We start from the raw sequence: 22,560 nt of genomic DNA, 5'->3' as shown, positions 1-22,560 counted from the left end.
AATCACATTGAATGCTAAATGACAGGCCTAAAGTGCTTTAAAACATCTTGCATGTGTATACATCAATCAGGTAGTGTAATTAAGGTACTGCTTCACACTGACACACCAAACTCACCGTGTAATGCACCGCAAACAGCTGTTTGTGTAGTGACGGCCGTGCTGGACTGGTGCGCACCATGGCGAGAGTGCAGGTTTTGGTGGCTTTACAGCCCATATGGTCGCCTGGCTGATGTAGGTGAATGACAGAACAGTGACTGTCCAGCTCATCAAATTTGGTCTGACCACAATGAGGCAACGACCTTATTATCGTGGGTGTGCCCCCCGAGACACTCATCTAGGCGCCGGTCATTGCTTCATTGTGATACGCAAGCCCCTTCACCACGGCAAAGTAATGATCACGAAGGGGAATGGGCGCATGTACATGCCTTTTCTTTTGTTGTTGCAGCTGCCCGCAGTGCAGCCAGAAAAATTAGGCAGTCATGTACACGCACCAGAAAAATTATTACAGCAGCCGCTGCTAGCAGGGACGTGCCTTCTTCCGAGCACTGTACTGTGGGCCAGGTCCACACGAAATTACATTTACACGACCTCGCACAGACCTGCCGGGTGGCCTTCCTCTGGCTCTGGCACTACCTCTTCCTCTACCTGTTTTGTCCATATCGGGTATGCACGGAGTGGTATATCACACTGCGTGCACTCACGTAGGTAGGTGGTTTCACTTAACTGCACAGGTATGCGCACTGATGCGGTGGGTTCACTGAACAGAACAGGTATGCAGTGGGGGGTTCACTGAACAGAACAGGTATGCAGTGGCGGGTTCACTGAACAGGTATGCAGTGGCGGGTTCACTGAACACAACAGGTATGCAGTGGCGGGTTCACAGAACAGGTATGCAGTGGCAGGTTCACTGAACAGGTATACAGTGGCGGGTTCACTGAACACAACAGGTATGCAGTGGCGGGTTCACAGAACAGGTATGCAGTGGCGGGTTCACTGAACAGTACAGGTATGCAGTGGCGGGTTCACTGAACAGAACAGGTATACAGTGGCAGGTTCACTGAACACAACAGGTATGCAGTGGCGGGTTAACTGAACAGGTATACAGTGGCGGGTTCACTGAACAGAACAGGTATGCAGTGGCGGGTTCACTGAACAGAACAGGTATGCAGTGGCAGGTTCACTGAACAGAACAGGTATGCAGTGGTGGGTTCACTGAACACAACAGGTATGCAGTGGCGGGTTAACTGAACAGGTATACAGTGGCGGGTTCACTGAACAGAACAGGTATACAGTGGCAGGTTCACTGAACAGAACAGGTATGTAGTGGCGGGTTCACTGAACAGAACAGGTATACAGTGGCGGATTCACTGAACAGAACAGGTATACAGTGGCGGGTTCACTGAACAGAACAGGTATGCAGTGGCGGGTTCACTGAACAGAACAGGTATGCAGTGGCGGGTTCACTGAACAGAACAGGTATGCAGTGGTGGGTTCACTGAACACAACAGGTATGCAGTGGCGGGTTAACTGAACAGGTATACAGTGGCGGGTTCACTGAACAGAACAGGTATGCAGTGGCGGGTTAACTGAACAGGTATACAGTGGCGGGTTCACTGAACAGAACAGGTATGCAGTGGCAGGTTCACTGAACAGTAGAGGTATGCAGTGGCGGGTTCACTGAACACAACAGGTATGCAGTGGCGGGTTCACTGAACAGAACAGGTATGCAGTGGTGGGTTCACTGAACACAACAGGTATGCAGTGGCGGGTTAACTGAACAGGTATACAGTGGCGGGTTCACTGAACAGAACAGGTATGCAGTGGCGGGTTCACTGAACAGTAGAGGTATGCAGTGGCGGGTTCACTGAACAGAACAGGTATACAGTGGCGGGTTCACTGAACACAACAGGTATGCAGTGGCGGGTTCACTGAACAGAACAGGTATGCAGTGGCGGGTTCACTGAACAGAACAGGTATGCAGTGGTGGGTTCACTGAACACAACAGGTATACAGTGGCGGATTCACTGAACAGAACAGGTATACAGTGGCGGATTCACTGAACAGAACAGGTATACAGTGGCAGGTTCACTGAACAGAACAGGTATACAGTGGCGGGTTCACTGAACAGAACAGGTATGCAGTGGCGGGTTCACTGAACAGTACAGGTATGCAGTGGCATGTTCACTGAACAGGTATGCAGTGGCATGTTCACTGAACAGGTATGCAGTGGTGGGTTCACTGAACAGGTATGCAGTGGTGGGTTCACAGAACAGGTATGCAGTGGCAGGTTCACTGAACAGGTATGCAGTGGTGGGTTCACTGAACAGGTATGCAGTGGTAGGTTCACTGAACAGGTATGCAGTGGTGGGTTCACAGTACAGGTATGCAGTGGTGGGTTCACAGAACTGGTATGCAGTGGTGGGTTCACTGAACAGGTATGCAGTGGTGGGTTCACAGTACAGGTATGCAGTGGTGGGTTCACAGAACAGGTATGCAGCCAGGAACAAGCTAAGCCTAACTAATCTTTCCCTATGAGAGACAGTCTGCAGCAGCTCGCCCTACTCTCACTAACGCAGGCACACGTGTGAGCTTAATGGCCGCCGCTGCCTGCCTTTTATTAGGGGGGGGAGTGGCTCCAGGGGCTAGTGTAGCCTAATTGGCTACACTGGGCCTGCTGACTGTGATGTAGAGCCTAGGTTCTCAACATGTGGTACGCGTACCCCAGGGGGTACTTCTGATGGTTCCGGGGGTACTCAGGCTTGATATACTTAACCAAGAAAAACAAATTTAGAGTTTTAGAAAATGATAACTCTTATTTAAAACAACACCAAATGAGTGTTTTAGCTAATTAAGAGCAATAGTAAATGCTTGGAAATAGTTTAGAACCAATTATTATGTACTACAATTCAATATATATTTGCCAAGGGGTACTTGTGATATTGTTTACTATGCTAGGGGGTACTTGGTGAGTACAGGGTTTTAAAAGGGGTACATACCAATAAAATGTTGAGAAACACTGATGTAGAGGGTCAAAGTTGACCCTCATGGTGCATTATGGGGCGAACCGAACTTCTGCAAAACTTCGCCTGCGGGGCGCGAACGCGAACCACTGAAGTTCGCATGGAACCGTTCGCAGGCGAACCGTTCGGCCCAACTCTATTAGAGAACAGTTGAAGCTCAGATTTTAGCCTCTCAACCTTTGTTACTCTGGAGAAACCTGTCAAATAACTTTTGGATCTCATGGAACCCCTGCATTAATGAAGGAAGTGGGGACTCATTTTGCAGGATGCATGTTCTTTAAAAGTGGGTCGGGTTGTTGACTGTAACAGCCTTTTATTATACATGTATTATACATGTTAAGTTATACGGGCAATCCCAGGAACATTAAATTAATTCTCTTGAAGTGCAACCGAGGGGACGTGACATGATGAGATACATGTGTATGTACAGTACAAAACATATCAATAACCAGGCTGTTTTGTTTTATTTTGCTGCCCAAGTTAATTTCTAGGCATGAAAGTGACAGCTTCTGTCTCGTCAGTACTTTGTTGGGAACAAAGTAAGCATCACTGATAACTAATCAAATTACAGCCATAAAAATTTTCCTGGCAAAATACAACTTCTGAGGGCAAGGAGAGGAGAAAATACTTTTATGAACTATTGACCTTTTTCTAACTCTGGGACGGACACTTAATAGGCTGCCAGTGTTGAGAGAAAGTAATACATTCAACCTACTTTGTAAATGTTTAGTAAAAGCAAAGCCTGGAGATACTAAAAAAAAAAAGAAGTCATTTTTAGGAATAGGAGGATAAATACAATTATTTATCTCAGTTTATGTTTATCTCAGGTTTACTTTAACCTCCTGGAGACCGCTGATAGTAAATCCTACGCCGCACTCGTGGCTGTCAAACTCTGATGCGGCGTAGGATTTACGCCACCTGCTGCTTCCGACGCGATTGTGTGCACCCGAGAGAACAGATTAAGCTGTCATATGACAGCTGACATCTCCCCTCAGTGATCAGGAGCCATGGCGATTGGCTACTGATCACTACGATCGCCGGCCGATTGTAGTGATCACTATTATGCAGAGGCGGTAGGAGGGGAAGGAGAAGACGGGACTCACCTTCCTGAGGTTCCCCCGGTGCCTGCCTCCGCTCTGCCCGGCATCTCAGCTCACTCTGACTTAAAGGGAACCTAAACTGAGAAGGATATGAATTTTTTCTTTTAAAATAATACCAGTGGCCTGACTCTCCTGCTGATCCTGTCTCTATTGCTTTCAACCACAGCCCCTGAACAAGCATGCAGATCAGGTTCTCTGACTGAACTCAGACTGGATTAGCTGCATGCTTGTTACAGGTGTGTGATTCAGCCACTACTGCAACTATAGAGATCAGCAGGATGCCAGGCAACTGGTATTGTATAAAAGGAAACATCCATATCCCTCTCAGTTAATGTTCCCTTTAAATGTCGGGTCCCGGCTTGATTATGTCATGTCAGTGCGAACAGGGATGCTGGCAAGAGCGGAGGGGGCTAGAGTTGCTCATCGCAGGACCCAGGAAGGTGGGTAAAGGCTGCTGGCAATACAGGGGACACCTTACTATAATAGGGACATTAATGCCTAGCTAACTATACTGGGGATCCAGCAGCCTGACCCCGTAAACGCACCCCCCGCAGGTAAAATGCCCTGGTCCTTAAGGGGGGTTAGGCAGCCAGTCCCCAGCGGGTTAAGCTGGCGCTCCTCTATGTACATTAGTTACAATCTTTTTCCAGTGGGGCAAGGGAGAATCCCCACAACTGATAGTGGCAAGGTGTAATTGTTAGAAGGCATTTGCATTTGTCGTGCCACCCAGGTCTTTATTGTAAAAGCTTGGTTGTTCCTCCCCCAGCCCCCCCCCCCCCCCCCCAATTCAGTTTCTTCCTTACAATGTTTCCTATTACAGTAGCACATTGTTTCTTGCTATAGCCCCCTCAATATAATTCTCCCCTATAACAGTACTCATTATTACACTACACACTATGTGCCCCTCATATTGCCTGCCTATTCTTAACCACCCTGGCGTTCTATTAAAATCGCCAGGGTGGCGGCGCAGCAGTTTTTAAATTTTTTTTTTAAATCATGTAGCTAGCCTAGCGCTAGCTACACGATAGCCGCTGTGCAGCGGCATCCCCCCACCCCTTCCCATCGTTCAGAACGGGATTTCCTGTTTGGCTTACCCCGTCACCATGGCGACGATCGGGATGACGTCATGGTGTTGGAGGGAGTCCCGATCCACCCCATAGCGCAGCCTGGCGGTGATTGGCCAGGCTGCGCAAGGGGTCTCGGGGGGCCTGTAACACAGCGGGTAGCAGCGGCGATCGGTACAAACACACAGCTAGCAAAGTGCTAGCTGCGTGTTTGAAAAAAATTTTTTGTGAAAATCGGCCCACTAGGGCCTGAGCAATCCACCGCGGTGGTCATACCGTTAAGGTAGTTAATTCAAGGATACCTGAAGTGACACTCAGACAGGAAGTGACTACAGTGTGACCCTCACTGATAAGAAATTCCAACTATAAAACACTTTCCTAGCAGAAAATGGCTTCTGAGAGCAGGAAAGAAATAAAAGGGGTCAATAGCTCATAGATTTTAGTTCTGGCATACTTCAATGAATGTGTCATTGAGCAAAAACAATAAAACAGTTAAAACTTAAAAAGTAGATTTAAACAAAATAAAACTGTGAAATATCTTAAAAAGTCATTTTTAGGAGAAGAAAGATAGATACAATAGTTTATTTCATTCGTTTATTTTCGCTTCGGGTGACCTGTAATTTTATTCTGAGCTCCAATTTAGTGCTTCTTTGCAGTATCCCTTATCAGTGTATTCTATTTTATTCCACCCCCTATGCCTACTACATTTGGGCCAAGCATACGAGAAGAGGACGCAGTAGATCCAAAGAGGTACTATTTAAACTCTCTCAGCCCGCCACTGTCACGGGGGGCGGCGGAGAGAGGTGGTGTGATGCCAGTGTATTGTCAATAGTGTCCCTGGACCGGCCGGCGGCGACTTCCGGTTTGACAGGCTGGGAACGCGAGTGATTCTTCGCATTCCCAGCCAGAATAGCGCCCCCTATGCTGCAATAGCAGCATAGGGGGCGATATTCTGGCTGGGAACGCGAAGAATCACTCGCGTTCCCAGCCTGTCGGCCGGTGAAGGCAAAACTGGAAGTCGCCACCGGCCGGTCCAGGGACATCTGATGAAGTCAGTGTGGGCACCGATCAGCTTCAGGGGGCTGAGGGAAGCCCCAGGTGAGTTAAACTCATTTTTTCTTCCTGACTTTAGGTTTACTTTAAAGGACAACAGTAGTGAGGGTTTATGGAAGCTGCCATATGTATTTCCTTTTAAGCAATACCAGTTGCCTGGCTATGCTGCTGATCCTTTGACTGTTTTGTAGCAGGAGAAATTGGCAGTGCTTTTAGACAGTGGCTGTACCCGAATTGGCTATTTTCAAAGATGTGCTAAGCTCCACAATATGGACAAAATGACACAACATGCATTCAAAATAGGTACAGGAGGGCGTTCACTTCAGTATAAATATGTGCACAAATTATTCCCTACTAGACTTCCCCATGGTGATGACGGACCCTTGCGGGGAAGACCTGCTGCTGGTCTAACAATAAAACCATAATTTTTTCTAGTGCTGCTAATCATAAATGGTATACACATTTCTTCAAACAAGTGACAGCGCTCCAGGCTGCAAACTGAAATGAAAGCCAACAGAGGCATGCAGAGCCCCACTGGGGCTAAATACATGCCTTGAATGCAAATCAGATGCAAATTATGTACTATTCCCAATATAAAAATTTGAATGCAGGTTGAAGCACATGAATGCATCTAGCCAAAAAGTATAATTACATTAAAGAGACTCCGTAACAAAAATTGCATCCTGTTTTTTATCATCCTACAAGTTCCAAAAGCTATTCTAATGTGTTCTGGCTTACTGCAACACTTTCTGCTATCACAGTCTCTGTAATAAATCAATGTATCTTTCCCCTGTCAGACTTGTCGGCCAGTGTCTGGAAGGCTGCCAAGTTCTTCAGTGTTTTGGTTCTGCTATGAACTCCCCCTTTCAGGCCCCTCTCTGCAGACTGCCTGTGTGATATTTAGATTAATGCAGCTTCTCTCTGCTCTCGTATCTTTTACAAGCTGGATAAAGTGTCCTCTGAGCTGGCTGGGCTTTCACATACTGAGGAAATTCAGACAAGGGCAAAGCTGTTTGCAGGAAGAAAAGAGCAGCCTGAAACTTCAGTGCATGAGAGCAGAAGGGGGAAAGAAACACACAAATGATCTCTTGAGATTCAAAAGGAAGGGTGTATACAGCCTGCTTGTGTATTGATGTATTTTCTATGTGTGGACATACTGTACATCAACCTACTTCCTGTTTTGGTGGGGGCCATTTTGTTTGTTTATAAACAAACTTTTTAAAACTGTTTTTAACCACTTTTAATGCGGCGGGGAGCGGCGAAATTGTGACAGAGGGTAATAGGAGATGTCCCCTAACGCACTGGTATGTTTACTTTTGTGCGATTTTAACAATACAGATTCTCTTTAATTTTGGGCAGGAGAAATTGGCAGAGCTTTCAGACAGAGGCTGTACCCGAATTGGCTATTTGCAAAGATGTGCAGAGCTCCGCATTATGGACAAAATTACACAACATGCACTCAAAGCAGGTACAGCAAATGAGGGTGTTAGATTCAGTATAAATAAGATCCTTTGTAATGCTTTTAGCCAAAGATCCTGAACAAGCATGCAGCAGATCAGGTGTTTCTGACATTGTCAGATCTGGCAAGAATAGCTACATACTTATTTCTGGTGTGATTCAAACACTACTGCTGCCAAATAGACGAGCAAGGCTGCCAGGCAACCAGTATTGCTTTTTACAAACCTACACTTTTTCTTTGCTATCAAACATCTTTATTGAAAGTTTAGATAAACTGTGCATACTGGCCGAAGCTTCACTACAATCATAACAGAGGGTTATTGAAGTGAAAAGTAAATATCAATTGAGTAAACAAATAGGATATGCAAAGCAGTATACAGAAAATACAATCCTAAAATTATACAAAATAACCAGAGAGATAGTTGGGGTCACGGACATTCAAATTATCTGAAAATGGTGCATCCAAGAAGAAGAAGAAGAAGAAGAAAAAAAAAAAAGCAATGTCTGAGATGATGAAGAAATTGTCAAATCTTGATAAGTAGGAGTAAGAACCATACGTAGAAATGAGCCAAGGTTCCTATATTTCAGGAAAGGTATTAAAGTTGTCCTGGATACAACTCGGAAGATATTCGTTTTGGCAAATGTAGTGAATTTTGGCCCCAATCTAGTTCTTTAGAAAGCCATTTGGCTCCGATGGATATTCTAACTGCTGAGGCAAACTTAGCAATTTATTTTCCATTTGGGATAATTTATCAATTTTCGCATTGAGAAGCATGTTGACTGGACATGGGCTGATAGATTTATTAAATAAAATGCTAAGCATTCTATGCAATCTAGACCGTATTACCTTAACAATCAGGCAAGACCACCAAGGATGCCAGAAATTACCTACTGTACATCTTGACATCCTCTGAAACATCCAGGAAGTATAGAGGGAGAATATTTAGATATTCTAAGGGTGCATACACACATCAGACCATAGTCTTTGGAAAATGAAAGATCACAGACCAATTTTACCCCCTTCCATGTAGTATGAGAGCCATACCTACACAGTCTATTCTGAACTGAACTCCCCCATCAGATACAAATCTTTGCAAGATGCTGTACACATTCAAAAGATCAGTATCTGCAAAAGATCTGTTCCTGCAAAAAATCCGTTCCTCCAAAATGCATTCATAGTCTATGATATCTGAATATCCTCATACACACACCTTGTTTAACAGACATTCATCTGCAGATCAGACAATCATCTGCAGATCTGAAGATCCATCCTGGTGGATCTGATCTGCAGATGAATGTCTGTTAAACAAGGTGTGTATGAGGATCTACAGATATAGACTATGAATGCATTTTGCAGGAACAGATCTTTTGCAGATACTGATCTTTTGAATGTGTACAGCATCTTTGTGTGCAGCATCTTGCAAAGATTTCTATCTGATGGAGAGTTCAGCTCAATAGAATAGACTGTGTAGGTATGGCGTTCATACTACATGGAAGGGGGTAAAATTGGTTTGTGATCTTTCATTTTCCAAAGACTATGGTCTGATGTGTGTATGCACCCTAAGAGGAGTGAGGTAGGTGCTATGGAAAACTTTAATAGAAGTCTCGGTGATATTAGTGTTGGAGGAACATTTTAGAGTGTTATTTCACACGCACTTCAAACATCTTGGTTTTGGGGTTTACCTAGGTCTACCTCCCAAACCCTTTGCGTGAAAGTCTTAAGCCAGATACTAGGAGTGACCAGAAGGTTATAAATTAATGATATCGCTTTGTGTATAGGTGTGTGTTCGAGAAATGCATTCTCAATAGGTGTTTGGCACTTTGTTAAAGCGGATCAGAGATGAAAAACTATCTATAACAAGTAACTTGTCTATAAATGTTACCTAAAGTTTAGATAGTTTACACAGCATATCGATCTGCAACCGCTTCACCAGAATAGGATTATTTCCTCCTGTGATACAATGAGGGCAGACATGTTCTGTTTGTCACAGGCTGCTATCACGAGATGCTATCAGCTTGCCTCTGTGTAAATTCAGTCCCCTCTTCTCCTCCCTCCGCCTCTGAAATCAATGGGTAGTAACACCTCCCCCTCCTCCTGCCCAGACTGAGCTCCTGTAAGCCCTTGCTACTGTCTGCAAATGCCAAGGCACTGTAAAAAGCTGTGGGCGAGGCTTGTTTAGTTTATAGGTAAATTAGAGTATTAAAACAAAACATAAAAAGTATTTGTCTTGAGGAATGCCCTATAAACTATGAAAGGAACACAATTATGCAATGAGTAAAAGTTTATCTCAGATTCACTTTAAGTAGCAGTCCTGTGTTCTGGATATATCCATAGATCAAAGTGTAATTGGAGAATTCTCTAAACAGGATATTTAAGGAGTCTTTCAGATAAGTAAAAGATAATATCTCAATCTCTAATTAGATCTATTACTGGAAATCCACCAGGATAATTTATAGCGAGCCAGTGCCTGAGGGAAGTCTGGATTACCAAAACTGGAGGAAAGAATAGATATTTTAGAAAAAAAGCTTATATTTGAATTTCAGTTTGTTCCATATTTTTAGGGATACGTTGATGGAATCTAGGGTTTTTCTAATACTATGATTTATGCTGTGGTGAAGTTATAGTATGTCTTGGAGGATGACCTTTTCAATTAAAGTGAACCTCCAGACTAAAAATTTACTCAGCAGCACTGAAAAGGCTTGGTGTTTCTTTAACAGTTTCACAGCATCAGAACTTTGTTTCTCTTATACAAGCCTCATTTTTAGCTGCACAGAAGAAAACTGCCCGGGCATTTTTCCCCTGATGCTGTGCAAAGCATGATGGGATTTCTGATGTTGTGGTTCTTGTTCTGCTGTTTTGGATCAATTTTTTTTTTTTTTTAAATTTTAAATTTGACTTTTGAAACCTAGCGCGTGCAGCTGGGAGGGGTTATCAGGACACAGGACAGCTGGAACTGTGTCTCATGCTCCCTGTCACCTTTCAACCAAAAAGATGGCTGCCCCCCATGACAAAGATGGCAGCCCCCATGAATCACAAACATTTGCCTGTTCTTTTAAAACAGGGTGGGTAAAAGATTATATTACCTATCTATTCTAATTAACATAACTAATGTAACTTAATGACAGTATGTTTGTTTAGGCTGAAGTTCCCCTTTAACCTCAACTCTGCCATAATTACATTTTTATATCAAGTAATAAAAAAAGAATTCCATTTAAAATTATGACTAGGCATACTCTCCGGAGGCCTGGGAGTCCCTAATCTCTTTAAATATTATGAAGCCGCTAGATACTTGCTACTGCATCCAAAGATACCCCCCCCAACTGGTTGGATTTGGAAAACTGCTTAAAGGGGAACTTCAGCGTAAACAAACATACTGTCATTAAGTTACATTAGTTATGTTAATTAGTAAAGATAGGTAATATAATCTTTTACCCACCCTGTTTTAAAAGAACAGGCAAATGTTTGTGATTCATGGGGGCAGCCATCTTTTTGGTTGAAAGGAGGTGACAGGGAACATGAGACAGTTCCAATTGTCCTGTGTCCTGATAACCCCTCCCAGCTGCACACGCTAGGCTTCAAAAGTCAAATTTAAAATGTAAAAAAAATAAATAATTGCACCAAAACAGCAGAACGAGAACCACATCATCAGAAATCCCATCATGCTTTGCACAGCATCAGGGGGAAAATGCCCGGGCAGTTTTCTTCTGTGCAGCTAAAAATGAGGCTTGTATAAGAGAAACAAAGTTCTGATGCTGTGAAACTGTTAAAGAAACACCAGGCCTTTTCAGTGCTGCTGAGTGAATTTTTAGTCTGGAGGTTCACGTTAACCATTTTTGAAAAATGTGAATGGGAAGCTCTCTAAATAGATATAATAATTTTGGAAGGATGATCATTTTAACAAAATTAATCCTCCCTAGCCAAGAAATTTGTATTTTCTGCCAGTTTACCAATTTCTCTTTTATCTGTTTAATGAGAGGAGGGAAGTAAGCTGCATAAAGGCCGAGCATGGACTTTATGATATTCACCCCAAGATATTTCAGTGAATTTTCCTTCCAAATGTAGGGAAAATTGCTTTGAATCAGGGAGGAATCCGCTTCTGTAAACTCAATAGTTCGAGCCTCTGTTTTGTTGTGATTGCACTTTAGTCCCGAAACTTTCCCAAATGTTAATCTGGAAATTATGGAGAGAGCTTTCTGTGGATTAGATATAGTTAATAATAGGTCATCAGCAAAGGCACAGCATTTATAGTAATAGTTTTCCAAGGTGGGGCCTTGAATAGAAATAATTTCTGATATGTTCTAGAAGTGGTTCCAGGGCCAGCACAAATAGAGCTGGAGATAAGGGGCAGCCTTACCTGGTTCCTCTCCCAATCTTAAATGAATCCGTTCATAAACAGGAGCGAGTGGTTGTTGAGAGATTTGAATATAGATTCCTCAAGCATGGACATGAAGGGGCCTCTGAATCCAAATGTCTCCAATGATTTGATTAGGTATAAACAATTAAGGGAGTCGAAGGCTTTCTCCATGTCCAAAGCCAAAATCAGTAAGTGTTTCTTAGATTTAATGGATTATTGAACCAAGTCTTTTATTTTACTTATGTTATTGGGGCCCTTGTCTAGCTGGAATGAAGCCAATTTGATAGTGAGATCAATTTAGCAATTAAGGAGTTTAATCTATTAGCTAACACTTTACTTAATATCTTGTAGTCTACGTTGATGAGAGATATTGGTCTATATTTTTTGCATAAGGTATGGTCTTTATTTTCTTTGGTGATAACCACTATGGTGGCTATGTTGGATTCTGTGAGTATGGGGAATCCCTCCCTAATAGAGGAGAAATAAGTTGCTAAGAGTGGGAAAGAATATGATTACGTTTTTTGTTTAAATAGTTGGTGGTGAATTCCACAGAACCAGGGGCTTTATGGGCTGGTCATTTTTGAATTGTATTATTTCATCTGGAGATATTAGAGCACTCATCAGATCAACCTGATCCTGGCTTAATTTGGGTAGTTTTAGAGAATTCAAGGAGTTGTTGATATTGTCCAATTGGGATGAATTGTCATTTTAATATAGGCATTGATAGTAATCTTTGACTAACTAGGCTATACGTTTGGGATTATGAGTCGGAAACCTCCCTGGGGTACTCTTAGTGGCAGGATTTTGTTTTCTGTTTTCTTCCTCCTGAGAAGTTTCCTTGCTAGTCAGCAGTTAGATTTATTTGCTAGATGAAAATATTTTCTACCTAACCACAAGAAGGCACGTGTAGTTTCTTGTGTTAGAAGCCTATGCAATTCCTCTTTGACCCTTTGAATTTGTTTGAGAGTCCATAAAGACATATCTCCATGTAGAGCTCCCAGAGACTTAAGTTTCTGTTCTAGGATATATTTTGCGATGGCTTTGTCTAACCGGTATTGCTTAAAATGAAATAAATATGGCAGCCTCCACAAACCTCAACCCAGTTGCCATTTAAGTATCAGTTTAAAGTAGGACTTCTAAGCACCAGGAATCGCTGCTTGTTTGCTTAACTCCACGGATTACAGTTGATGCCATGTGGAAGGCCAGATAGTTTGGCATGCAATGGAGAAAGTAATTAGTTACACCTGATTGAGTTGAGGTGATAGGAAATGGTGATCCTCCATCTCAATATTTTTCTAAACTTTGGCATTATAGCTTAAAAGTAGCTCTTACAAACAGAAATGAGCAAATACAACAGGAATTCTGTATGTCCCTTCATTTCAAGCTGAAAAGTTAAAAACATCGAGTGGGGTGGGAGGCTCATCTAAAAATATCTAATTTTTGCAAAATTGTTACTAGTTAGCACCTTACCAAAAACTATAGCCAAGTGTAGTGCTTTTTTTGTAGAACATGTTATATTTTGATATATAGAAATAATAAGTTTTGATTTTTTTTTTGCCAAAAACACCCACCCACCACTTAACAGTTTTGTGAACTGGAGGTACAGGTTGAAGTTTTAGGACAGTTGATATCTCACTATGCAGTTGATAGGAAGACAGTTTGGAGACAAAATATGTACGGTAAATGGGAGATACATTCTACACAAAGAACATCATGCATTAGGATTCACAGCACATCTGGAATGTTTGATTTTGAAAATTAACTGTGCTGCTGTAAGTAAAAAATCTTACCTTGACCACATCATCATACTGACATCAGGCAGTACATATGCCTGCCCTACACCACAGTTCCCAATATACTGTTGACACACAGCGGTTGACCTAGCTGAACCACTTGTTTTGGCACCCTTCACAAAATAAGATTCTCAAAATACAGAAAGAAAATTAAAAGATTTTGGAAAGTATGGGATATAGAAGGAGGAAGAAAACCCGGTATGGGTGATCAAGTTTTAGCTGAAAGAATTGGCTTGAAGCTTTTGAGTCCCTGGAATCTATTGGTCTTAAAGTAGAATTACAGTTAGACATAATACACTAAACTTGTTTAGCTACTCTTTATTGGGGGGAGAGAGAGAGAGAGAGAGAGAGAGAGAGAGAGAGAGAGATCCTGCTGCGTTTGGCCACTAATTGCGTTAGATAACAGAGTGTAGAAAATCTGTACATACAATACAATTCTGACAGATTTACTGTCAGATCGATCATTTCCAAAAGGTACGATATGATTTCCAATCGATTTTCTGTTCACTCCTATGGAAAATCGATCAGAACCTAGATCAGACCTGTTGGAAATAATCAATCTTACAGCAAATCTGTCAGAAAATGGTATCGTGTAGCCATACACTGGTTGTTATACCCAGCAAATCCCTTTACAATCATCATCTGATCAGAGAGGGACCTGCTTAATTCCCTCCATACACTACACACAGATTTTCAATTTCAGTCTGCCCACCGGGCTGAATGATTCTCACCTGGCCACAAGTGGCCCAGGTCTCCACTTCTCCCTGCCAGCCACTCCATCTTCTTCACTTCCGTGTCCCCAGGTGTATGTGGGCTGTAATACAAGGGACAGACACTAGGGACACTGACCACTAGAGGCCTCTAGTGTCTATCCCATGCATTAAGCCACAGAGGCATCTGGTGAAAGAAGAGTAAAGAAGGCGCTGGGGAGAAGCAGAGACTGGAGGAAGACTGGAGGTGAAAGGGGTGGGGGAAACTATAGCAAAATTAAATAATATCTAGATGTCAAGCATTTTCCAGGGTGGTCTTGAAAGGCTGCATCTCAAAGGCAAAAAAAAAAAAAAACTAGCCTAAGGCACAATAACTCTGTATTAGGGCTGATTTAGACAGACGGTTGCTGGCCACGACACTTAGTGCCAGGGTCCACTGTGTCCCACATCGAGATCAATGGAAGCCTTCATCTCAGTGTTAACCCTCGATTGTGCAAGTGCAACGTTTGAATTTGCATGAAGTGTCTAGCGCAGCGTGCAGTTCTGCATCCCTCCAAGGGCTAAAAACACAAGGACAGGAACAGATGCCAAAGCTTTTTTGCCAAGAAACAGGAAAACATTTAGCATTGGCTAAAATGGGGCACTGGAAGCCATCCATCTGAACCGGCCCTTACTTTGTATGGGCATAGTACTAACATCTAAACAATATCTGAGAGGTCTGAAAAGAGGTGTTGATTTGACATGGATTGACTCCAGTTCCAGAGATACAGATTGAGCAATACAAAAGCAAATGGAATGAGTTGAGCTCCTTAACTGTCTTACAGATCAGTGAAGCCAACCATAAAAATAAAATACCAATATGAAGGAATAGAGGTGGATGGAGTAGGACCAAACTTGTGTTTCACAGAAAGCAAGTACATTAATACTTTAGCAGCCTATACATTTAGAACTTTTTTTTTTTTTTTTTTTTAAACAGTTTCGCTGATGGTAACCTGGTATGGTTTATACACCATGTACAGTGACAGTCCCGGAATAAGACTTTGGCCTGCCAGCTAAAACTTCATATGTACATTACTATTGTGTGAGATAACATGCGATTCCAGACTTCCATTATTTGCATGTTGTGAACATTTTATTTCAAGTACAGAAGAAGGACAAAATCAAAAACAAATACTTTTGGTTTGAAAATAACCAACAGTAGTATTATGAAGTAGAAACAAACAGAAACTGAAGTATTCACACAGAACGGGCTTAAATATAAGCCTGGAAATTTAAGTATGGAGATCAGTCATTGCTGTAGACATCAGTAGTTTATTGTTGAAGGTTTTAGTTTCAACACATTCAGATATATGAAAACCAAAGTAAAACCGCGATCCAAAGAAAAGCCTGGTTTCTACTGGCATAATGGTAAACACATTACAGCAATAAGGATGGCAAATCATTCACCACTGTCTTTCTACAGCTAGGTAATACTAGTACGCCAATTGTGCTGAAACAGAAGTGCAATTAGAGGGTACTACAACAAATTATCTGCCCAACACACTAATGAAAAGGAAAACTGCAGCCATGTTGGATGAGGTACATTTACTGAAAGTTTAAGACAATAACACTTAATGTACACAGTAAAGTAGGTGAACAAATCACCAAGTAAACATCTCAGATGTATGTTTATTCAAGATATTCAGACATGAAGCAGACTTGAAAGCTTAATGGCTCTGATGCTCCTCTAGTGTGGTTTGTTACACTTTGTCTTAGTCCCATTCAGTTTGCCACAACAGTTCAGGTTATGACAAGAGTTCAACAGTAAGGGGAACAAAACAAAAAGAAAAGAAAGTAAAAGAAGGAAATAAAAACAGAACTGCTGGCAAACTTCCCGTGTATACATTGGAATGACAATAAAACCCAGTCCAAGGTTTTGCTGTTATTATAGGGAATTCAAGTACAATACTTCCAGGTAACAGATTGCAAATGTAAAACTTTTATAACACAAAATATATATATGTATATATAAAATTATAACCATGAGAAATCTGTGTCCCAGAAATGTATGAAATAGTGCAAGACTTGCTATCAAAAACAGAAGACCTCAAGTGAAAAAACAAAAAAAGATGGAATACAATGGAAAGATTAAAAAAAAAAAACAAAAAAAAAAAACGGATGTATGCAGGAGTTAAATTTTATCTATTGAACTGGGGGAAAATACTTTTGTGCACAATCAGTTTCAGAGGAGGCTCAGCAAACAGTTGCATAAATCAAAAAGCAGCATGTTACTCCATATGCATGGTTGCTAGTATGGACTTCATAAGAGTTTCCCACACTTCCAGAGGCAGCTTTAAGTGTCCACACTTTCTCCTGTAGAACATTGCAGTTCACTACACCAGGCTGGTCAGTATCTTCTGCTACATTTGTAGACTCCCGGGAATGTACACTTCTAGGCAGGTGGAGCTTTGAAGATGAGGCATTCCAAAAATTCCAGATCTACATAAAACAATAAATGGGTGGAAAGGTAGGTAAAAAAGGAGGGGGAGGTGGGGCGAAGGAGTTGAAGAAACTGAAATCCTCTCCTAGGCTTACAGCAGTGGCAGATTTCAGGTCGGTTTTCCCAGTAATTGTGCAAAAAAGGGGGAAAACTAGTTCAAGATAAAGAACCCTGTATGAGACTGTAAAGTGCATACACTTAGAGCTGTCAGCCACTTCTAGGAGCAATGAAGAACATCATCTACTTCCAGGACCAGAGAGACATAAAACATGTTATATGTGCAACTAAACATTTGCTGGGCACCATGTACAGATCATTCACTTTATATGCACTTTAGAGAGTTACAGCTAGGGCTCGGAATACACAGACATGACCATTAGTCTTTTCCACATACTGTAGCTCCCCACATTGGTAAGCAAATACCAACTGTCATTCGAGGTGGACCATAGCAAAAGAAAAAGTAAAAAAAAAAAATATAGAAAAAAAAAAACAACTAATGTACAGATACTGCAGTTTGGTTAGGCAGGCTTTTCAATGGTTCTTGAATGTACAGAAGCAGTTTGGCTTTGCAGCACAGTAACCCATTCACTGTACAAAATCACCAGCAAGACTGGAATGATGTATTCATAGAAGGCACCATCATGCGTATTACATTACCAGAGAACTAAATACAGTTGCGTACAATTTGTCATTTTGTTGTGTTCTGTCCAAAGCTGAAAAAACAGGGATGGTCTTGGCAGGGTAAAGTTAGATAAGGAGTCTGCCATGGGAGTATCTTGGATGGGCAAGTGCAAAAACTCACGTATGAAACTTTAGACCACTTCTGATGATACTCTTTGAAGAACTGGAAAAAAGTGTTCCGATTGATTCTGATTATGCTCAGATTTTAAATTACTTCCAGAGAAAGAACTTTTTGATAGGGTTCATGCATTTACCAAGAGCTTAACCGTTAGTTCTCTTTATGCCAAAAAGTATTAAAAATAAAAAATAGAAAAAAGGGAGAGGAGGCAACATTGCACTATTTTGTTTCCAATGGAGGAACCATAATACTTGAAAATTCTACTAGGACATGAGCCTCCAGTGTCCACATAATTACTTGCAGTGCTAATGGTCATCTCAATCCTTCCAAATTTCTAATTCGGGATCTATAAATTAACTTAATTCCTGCTTAGAAAAAAAAAAAAAAAAAAAATCACTTCAATTTTAAGTGCAAGCAAAAAGATGTCTTCACATCAAAGAAATTATGGGGGAGGAAAAAAAAAAAAGAAAAAAAAAAATTAAGAGCTGTGTCACATTCCAAAGCTAAAATTAACAAGAATGCAAACACGACGAATAATGTACCACTGTAGGGTTAACTTTGTATTAATGACTTATATTCAGCGGCGTTGACCAGTGAAACGGTTCTCCATCGGTGCAGATCCTCTTCCTGTGCTGAGCTTTTGTGCCATCCCACCCCTTGGAGGGGGTCCCCTTCCATCCCTATCACGCATCATTCCACCACCAATGACTCCACGTGGCCCTCCTGCACCACGATCACTACGGCGGATATCCCTTCGGTCATCGCCGCCACGAGTTTCCCTTTCACGGGCTGCCCTTGTCTTTTTTTCTTCAACGTTTAAGCGGACTTCACCACGGAACATAATTGGCTGCAAAAATCAAAGATCTTGTTATTTCTTAACATTTCATGGTTTACATGTTCATAACGCCATACATATGTAAACCAATCTGTCAACAGAAGTCCAGGGTATTAAGAAGAATTGGCAAAACACTGCCTGCAAGCGGAATACAATCTGCAAGCAACTCAGAAAAAAATAGCAATACTATGGTCGTTCATGGTCATTTGAGTTCATAATCTAGTGTAATTACAGGAAAGTAACCCCACCTAATATTAGCACCATACTCTGCAGCTGAACTAAATAATATCCAGCAAAGAGCAGCTATTGTAGATACCCTCACAGCAGGACACCTCTTATGTTCCTGCCGCTAACAGTAACGTATATGTACAAAAATCAGTAGGAAATGTTCACATAAAATGATTTCATGCAACACACTTTGCTATAATGTGCAGGATGCATTTCTTATGCCTTCATGTTATGTCCCTTCAGCTCCCCCCCCCCCCCCCCCCCCCCGGTGCTCCCCTATAAGGATGTCCCATATTACAGTAGCTTAAAGAGAGACTGAAGCGAGAATAAATCTCGCTTCAGACCTCAGAGTTAGCAGGGGCATGTGTGCCCCTGCTAAAACGCCGCTATAGCGCGGCTTTACGGGGGTCCCTTCACCCCCAAATCCCCCTCCGTAATGCGGGGGAGCGGTTCCTGGTTGGGGCAGGGCTAACCGCCGCAGCCCTGCCCCACGCGCGTCTGCCAGCGCGTATCTCCGCCTCTCCCCCGCCCCTCTCAGTCTTCCTTCACTGAGAGGGGCGGGGGAGAGGCGGCGATGCGCCGCTGACAGACGCGACTGGAGGCAGGGCTGCAGCCGTTAGCCCTGCCTCCAGGAGCGACCAAATGCACGACCAAGTCGTGCTGGGGTGGGTTTGGGGGTGAAGGGACCCCCTTTGTGCGGCGCGATAGCGGCGGTTTAGCAGGGGCACACGTGCCCCTGCTAACTGAGCTCTGAAGCGAGATTTATTTTCGCTTCAGAGTCTCTAAGTCTGTTTGCCTTAAAATACTACCCATTATGTAACCCCCCTCCCTTCATCATTTTGCACTTAGGTTGGCAACCCGATTTCTCAAGTAGGCAAAGAAGCAGAAGTTTGTAAGCAGATCTTTGTTTAATAATAAAATATGTGTGCATACCTTTGCTAACAAGATTCTCTGAACAGGTTCAGAATCATCGAAAACAACAAATCCGAAATTTGGTAATTTGCCGCCAACACCTTTGGTATTAATCCGAAGTTCCATCACGTTCCCATAACCTGCAACAAACAAACAACTGTATGAGATGACTGTTAAACCAAGTAAATACTAGACTGACTTAAGGTGATCCTGTGCCCTACTGTTTATGAATGGACACTGAGACCAGAGTTGTAACTTTTGCCTGCACCTTTGTGCTTCATCAAGTCGCTCCCATTATCACTAGACATTCGATACTGGTGATTACCAGGCATTGGTCTAGTGATTGTTTGCCAGTGGGAGCAGCTAAAGCTAGCCATACATCTAGCAATTCTGATTCAAAGGACAAAGCGATCAACTTTATTAAGGAATAGACTCCAGTATGGTTAATCAAAAGCCGATCGACTAGTGACCCACACACTACAAACTACTCACCTTCACATTCAATCTGACCAATGTTGTGTCTCCATGCTCTGAACGCAAAATCGATTCAGAGTCGATCGAATGACATGTGAACAGTAGCCTATTCCTGTGTGGTTGACCAATATCTTGCATCCTACTCAATCAACTAAGCTGGTCGATTCCACATATCAGCCAGCTTTTATGGACTGGGAATTCTGGAACACACTCGATTCTATGAAATGATCAAAACGAATGGTCAATCGTATAGCCAAATCGCTAGATGTATGGCCACCTTAAAGGGACTCCGAGCTCATCTAAAAAATAAAAGTTAAACTCACCAGGGGCTTTCTCCAGCCCAGTGCTGGTCGGGAGGTCCCACGCCGGCGTCCTGGCTCCTCTCCTTCTCCCCGCTCCGGAATGGCTGACAGGCCGCAGCCCGGGCGACACTCTACCGAGTGTCGGGCTGCTTCTTCCGCATATGACGCGGATTACGTCACACGCCGGCCGCCTCGCGTCATCACGGCGGCCGGCGTGAAAGTACTGCGCATGCGAGATTAAAGCGCGCATGCGCAGTACTTTCACGCCGGCCGCCGTGATGACGCGAGGCGGCCGGCGTGTGACGTAATCCGCGCCATATGCGGAAGAAGCAGCCCAACACTCGGGAGAGTGTCGCCCAGGCTGCAGCCTGTCAGCCATCCCGGAGCGGGGAGAAGGAGAGGAGCCAGGACGCCGGCGTGGGACCTCCCGACCACCACTGGGCTGGAGAAAGCCCCTGGTGAGTTCAACTTTTATTTTTTAGATGAGCTCGGAGTCACTTTAAGTGAGGGACAAAAGGGCAGGCACAATTAAAAAGTCTGGCCTGTCACTCAGCCCCATGGACAGAACAAATGGATTACTTTCAGATACAGGAAAAATGCTGGATAAATTCATAAGGGGTCTGGTCACATAACTGTGACAGCAAAGTACAGGTAGCACCTGGTTAACAAACAAGATAGGAACTGTAGGCTTGTTCTTAACCTGAATTTGTTCTCAAGTACTGCAACATCTCTATCCACTGTACCTCCCTCTGTGCCCCAACCTGTGTCACTTCTGTCCCGATGTGCCCATTTCCATTGCCTCTGCAACCCTCTGTGTCTCTTCTGTGTGCCCGTGTGTTAATATACTCTGTAAAATGTTGTGAAAAATATGCAAGAGCAATTCAGATACAAAATATTAATGTGGCTGGTAACAAGCCCTGCACTACAAATTGCATCCTTCCACGTCAGTAGAAGGAAGAATAATATTTACACATTTAGTGGCTACAGAAAGAAACAACCTCTTTAAAATAGTCACTTTTTTTCTTTGCAATACCCGTGGCCATTAGTGGGCTGCCGTTTTTAACCCCAGGCAGAAGGCATTGCAAGGCTGATTCCAGATACATTTCATGCTGACATCTATCATGAATCGGTTTGCGGTGTATGGGCAGGCAACAGATCTCGCCAAGAAGATCCCATCAGAGAGCGATCTGCCTTACGGTCTATCTGCCCATGCATCACTCCATATATGGGCACTTTTAAAGATATTCTGTTACCTTTGTTTTTCTAAATTGTTGCTATTTTTTATGAGTGACAAGACTATATACCCTGTACAGCGTTGCAGAATATCTAGGAGCAATATAAAACACTTAATAATAAGTTGCACACAAATATTTGATGCAGCTGTGCATCTTCACTTAATACTGCATAATAAAGGATTTATTTTTTTCAATTTTTGAAGGGGCAATTCTTTTCTATACCCTCTAAAAAAATGTCCCACTGGCTTTGCATTTTAGTACGGTTTAGTAGTAGTTATTTAACTAAAGGGAGAACTGTTCAGATTCTATTGAGGCTTCCCTCTGTGCTCTGATGTCCCCCCTCCACATCGGGGCTACTCACTAGCATGGCCGTGCAACAGCCGCGCATGCACCGTAGAAATATCTCACTTCTTAGGATTTTCCATTTTAACTGTGTATATCTTGAAGCCAATGCTGATGTCATTTCCTCCCTTACTCTCCTCTGCCTGACTGTGTATGCATTGCCTGCCCTCCCCCAATCTTTAGGCACTCCCACACAGCTCTGCATGAGAAATATTGGCCAGAGAGGAACAGAGGTGTGGGAGGGGAAACAGGAGGGAAAGAGGCTTCAGCCAATCAGTCTGAGGGGAAAGTAGATAAGCAAAAAAGGACAACCCAGCATGCCCTGCAACTTCCTTTGTACGGCAGATGTACCAAATAAGAGTCAGGTAAACTGGGGAATGATCATTTATCAACAAGTAATA

General features: G+C 42.8%; 1 protein-coding gene across 3 annotated transcripts in view; it reads right to left on the bottom strand.

The window, feature by feature from the left end:
• Positions 1-15,844: 15,844 nt before the first annotated feature.
• G3BP2 (G3BP stress granule assembly factor 2) overlaps positions 15,845-22,560 on the bottom strand; it is a 48,975-nt gene continuing 42,259 nt past the window's right edge. For all 3 annotated transcript variants that reach the window (XM_068232917.1, XM_068232900.1, XM_068232908.1), the window contains exons 11-12: positions 19,828-19,946; positions 15,845-18,678 (exon numbers count right to left, since the gene is read on the bottom strand). In XM_068232917.1, the coding sequence (XP_068089018.1) occupies positions 18,409-18,678; positions 19,828-19,946 (389 nt within the window). In that variant the 3' untranslated portion in view covers positions 15,845-18,408. The remainder of the gene's footprint in view (positions 18,679-19,827; positions 19,947-22,560) is intronic.

Source organism: Hyperolius riggenbachi, chromosome 1 (genome assembly GCF_040937935.1).
Source record: "Hyperolius riggenbachi isolate aHypRig1 chromosome 1, aHypRig1.pri, whole genome shotgun sequence".
In the NCBI taxonomy this organism is placed as follows: domain Eukaryota; kingdom Metazoa; phylum Chordata; class Amphibia; order Anura; family Hyperoliidae; genus Hyperolius; species Hyperolius riggenbachi.
The sequence above is the reverse complement of the archived record's forward strand: the minus strand, read 5'-3'. Positions and strand labels throughout refer to the sequence as shown.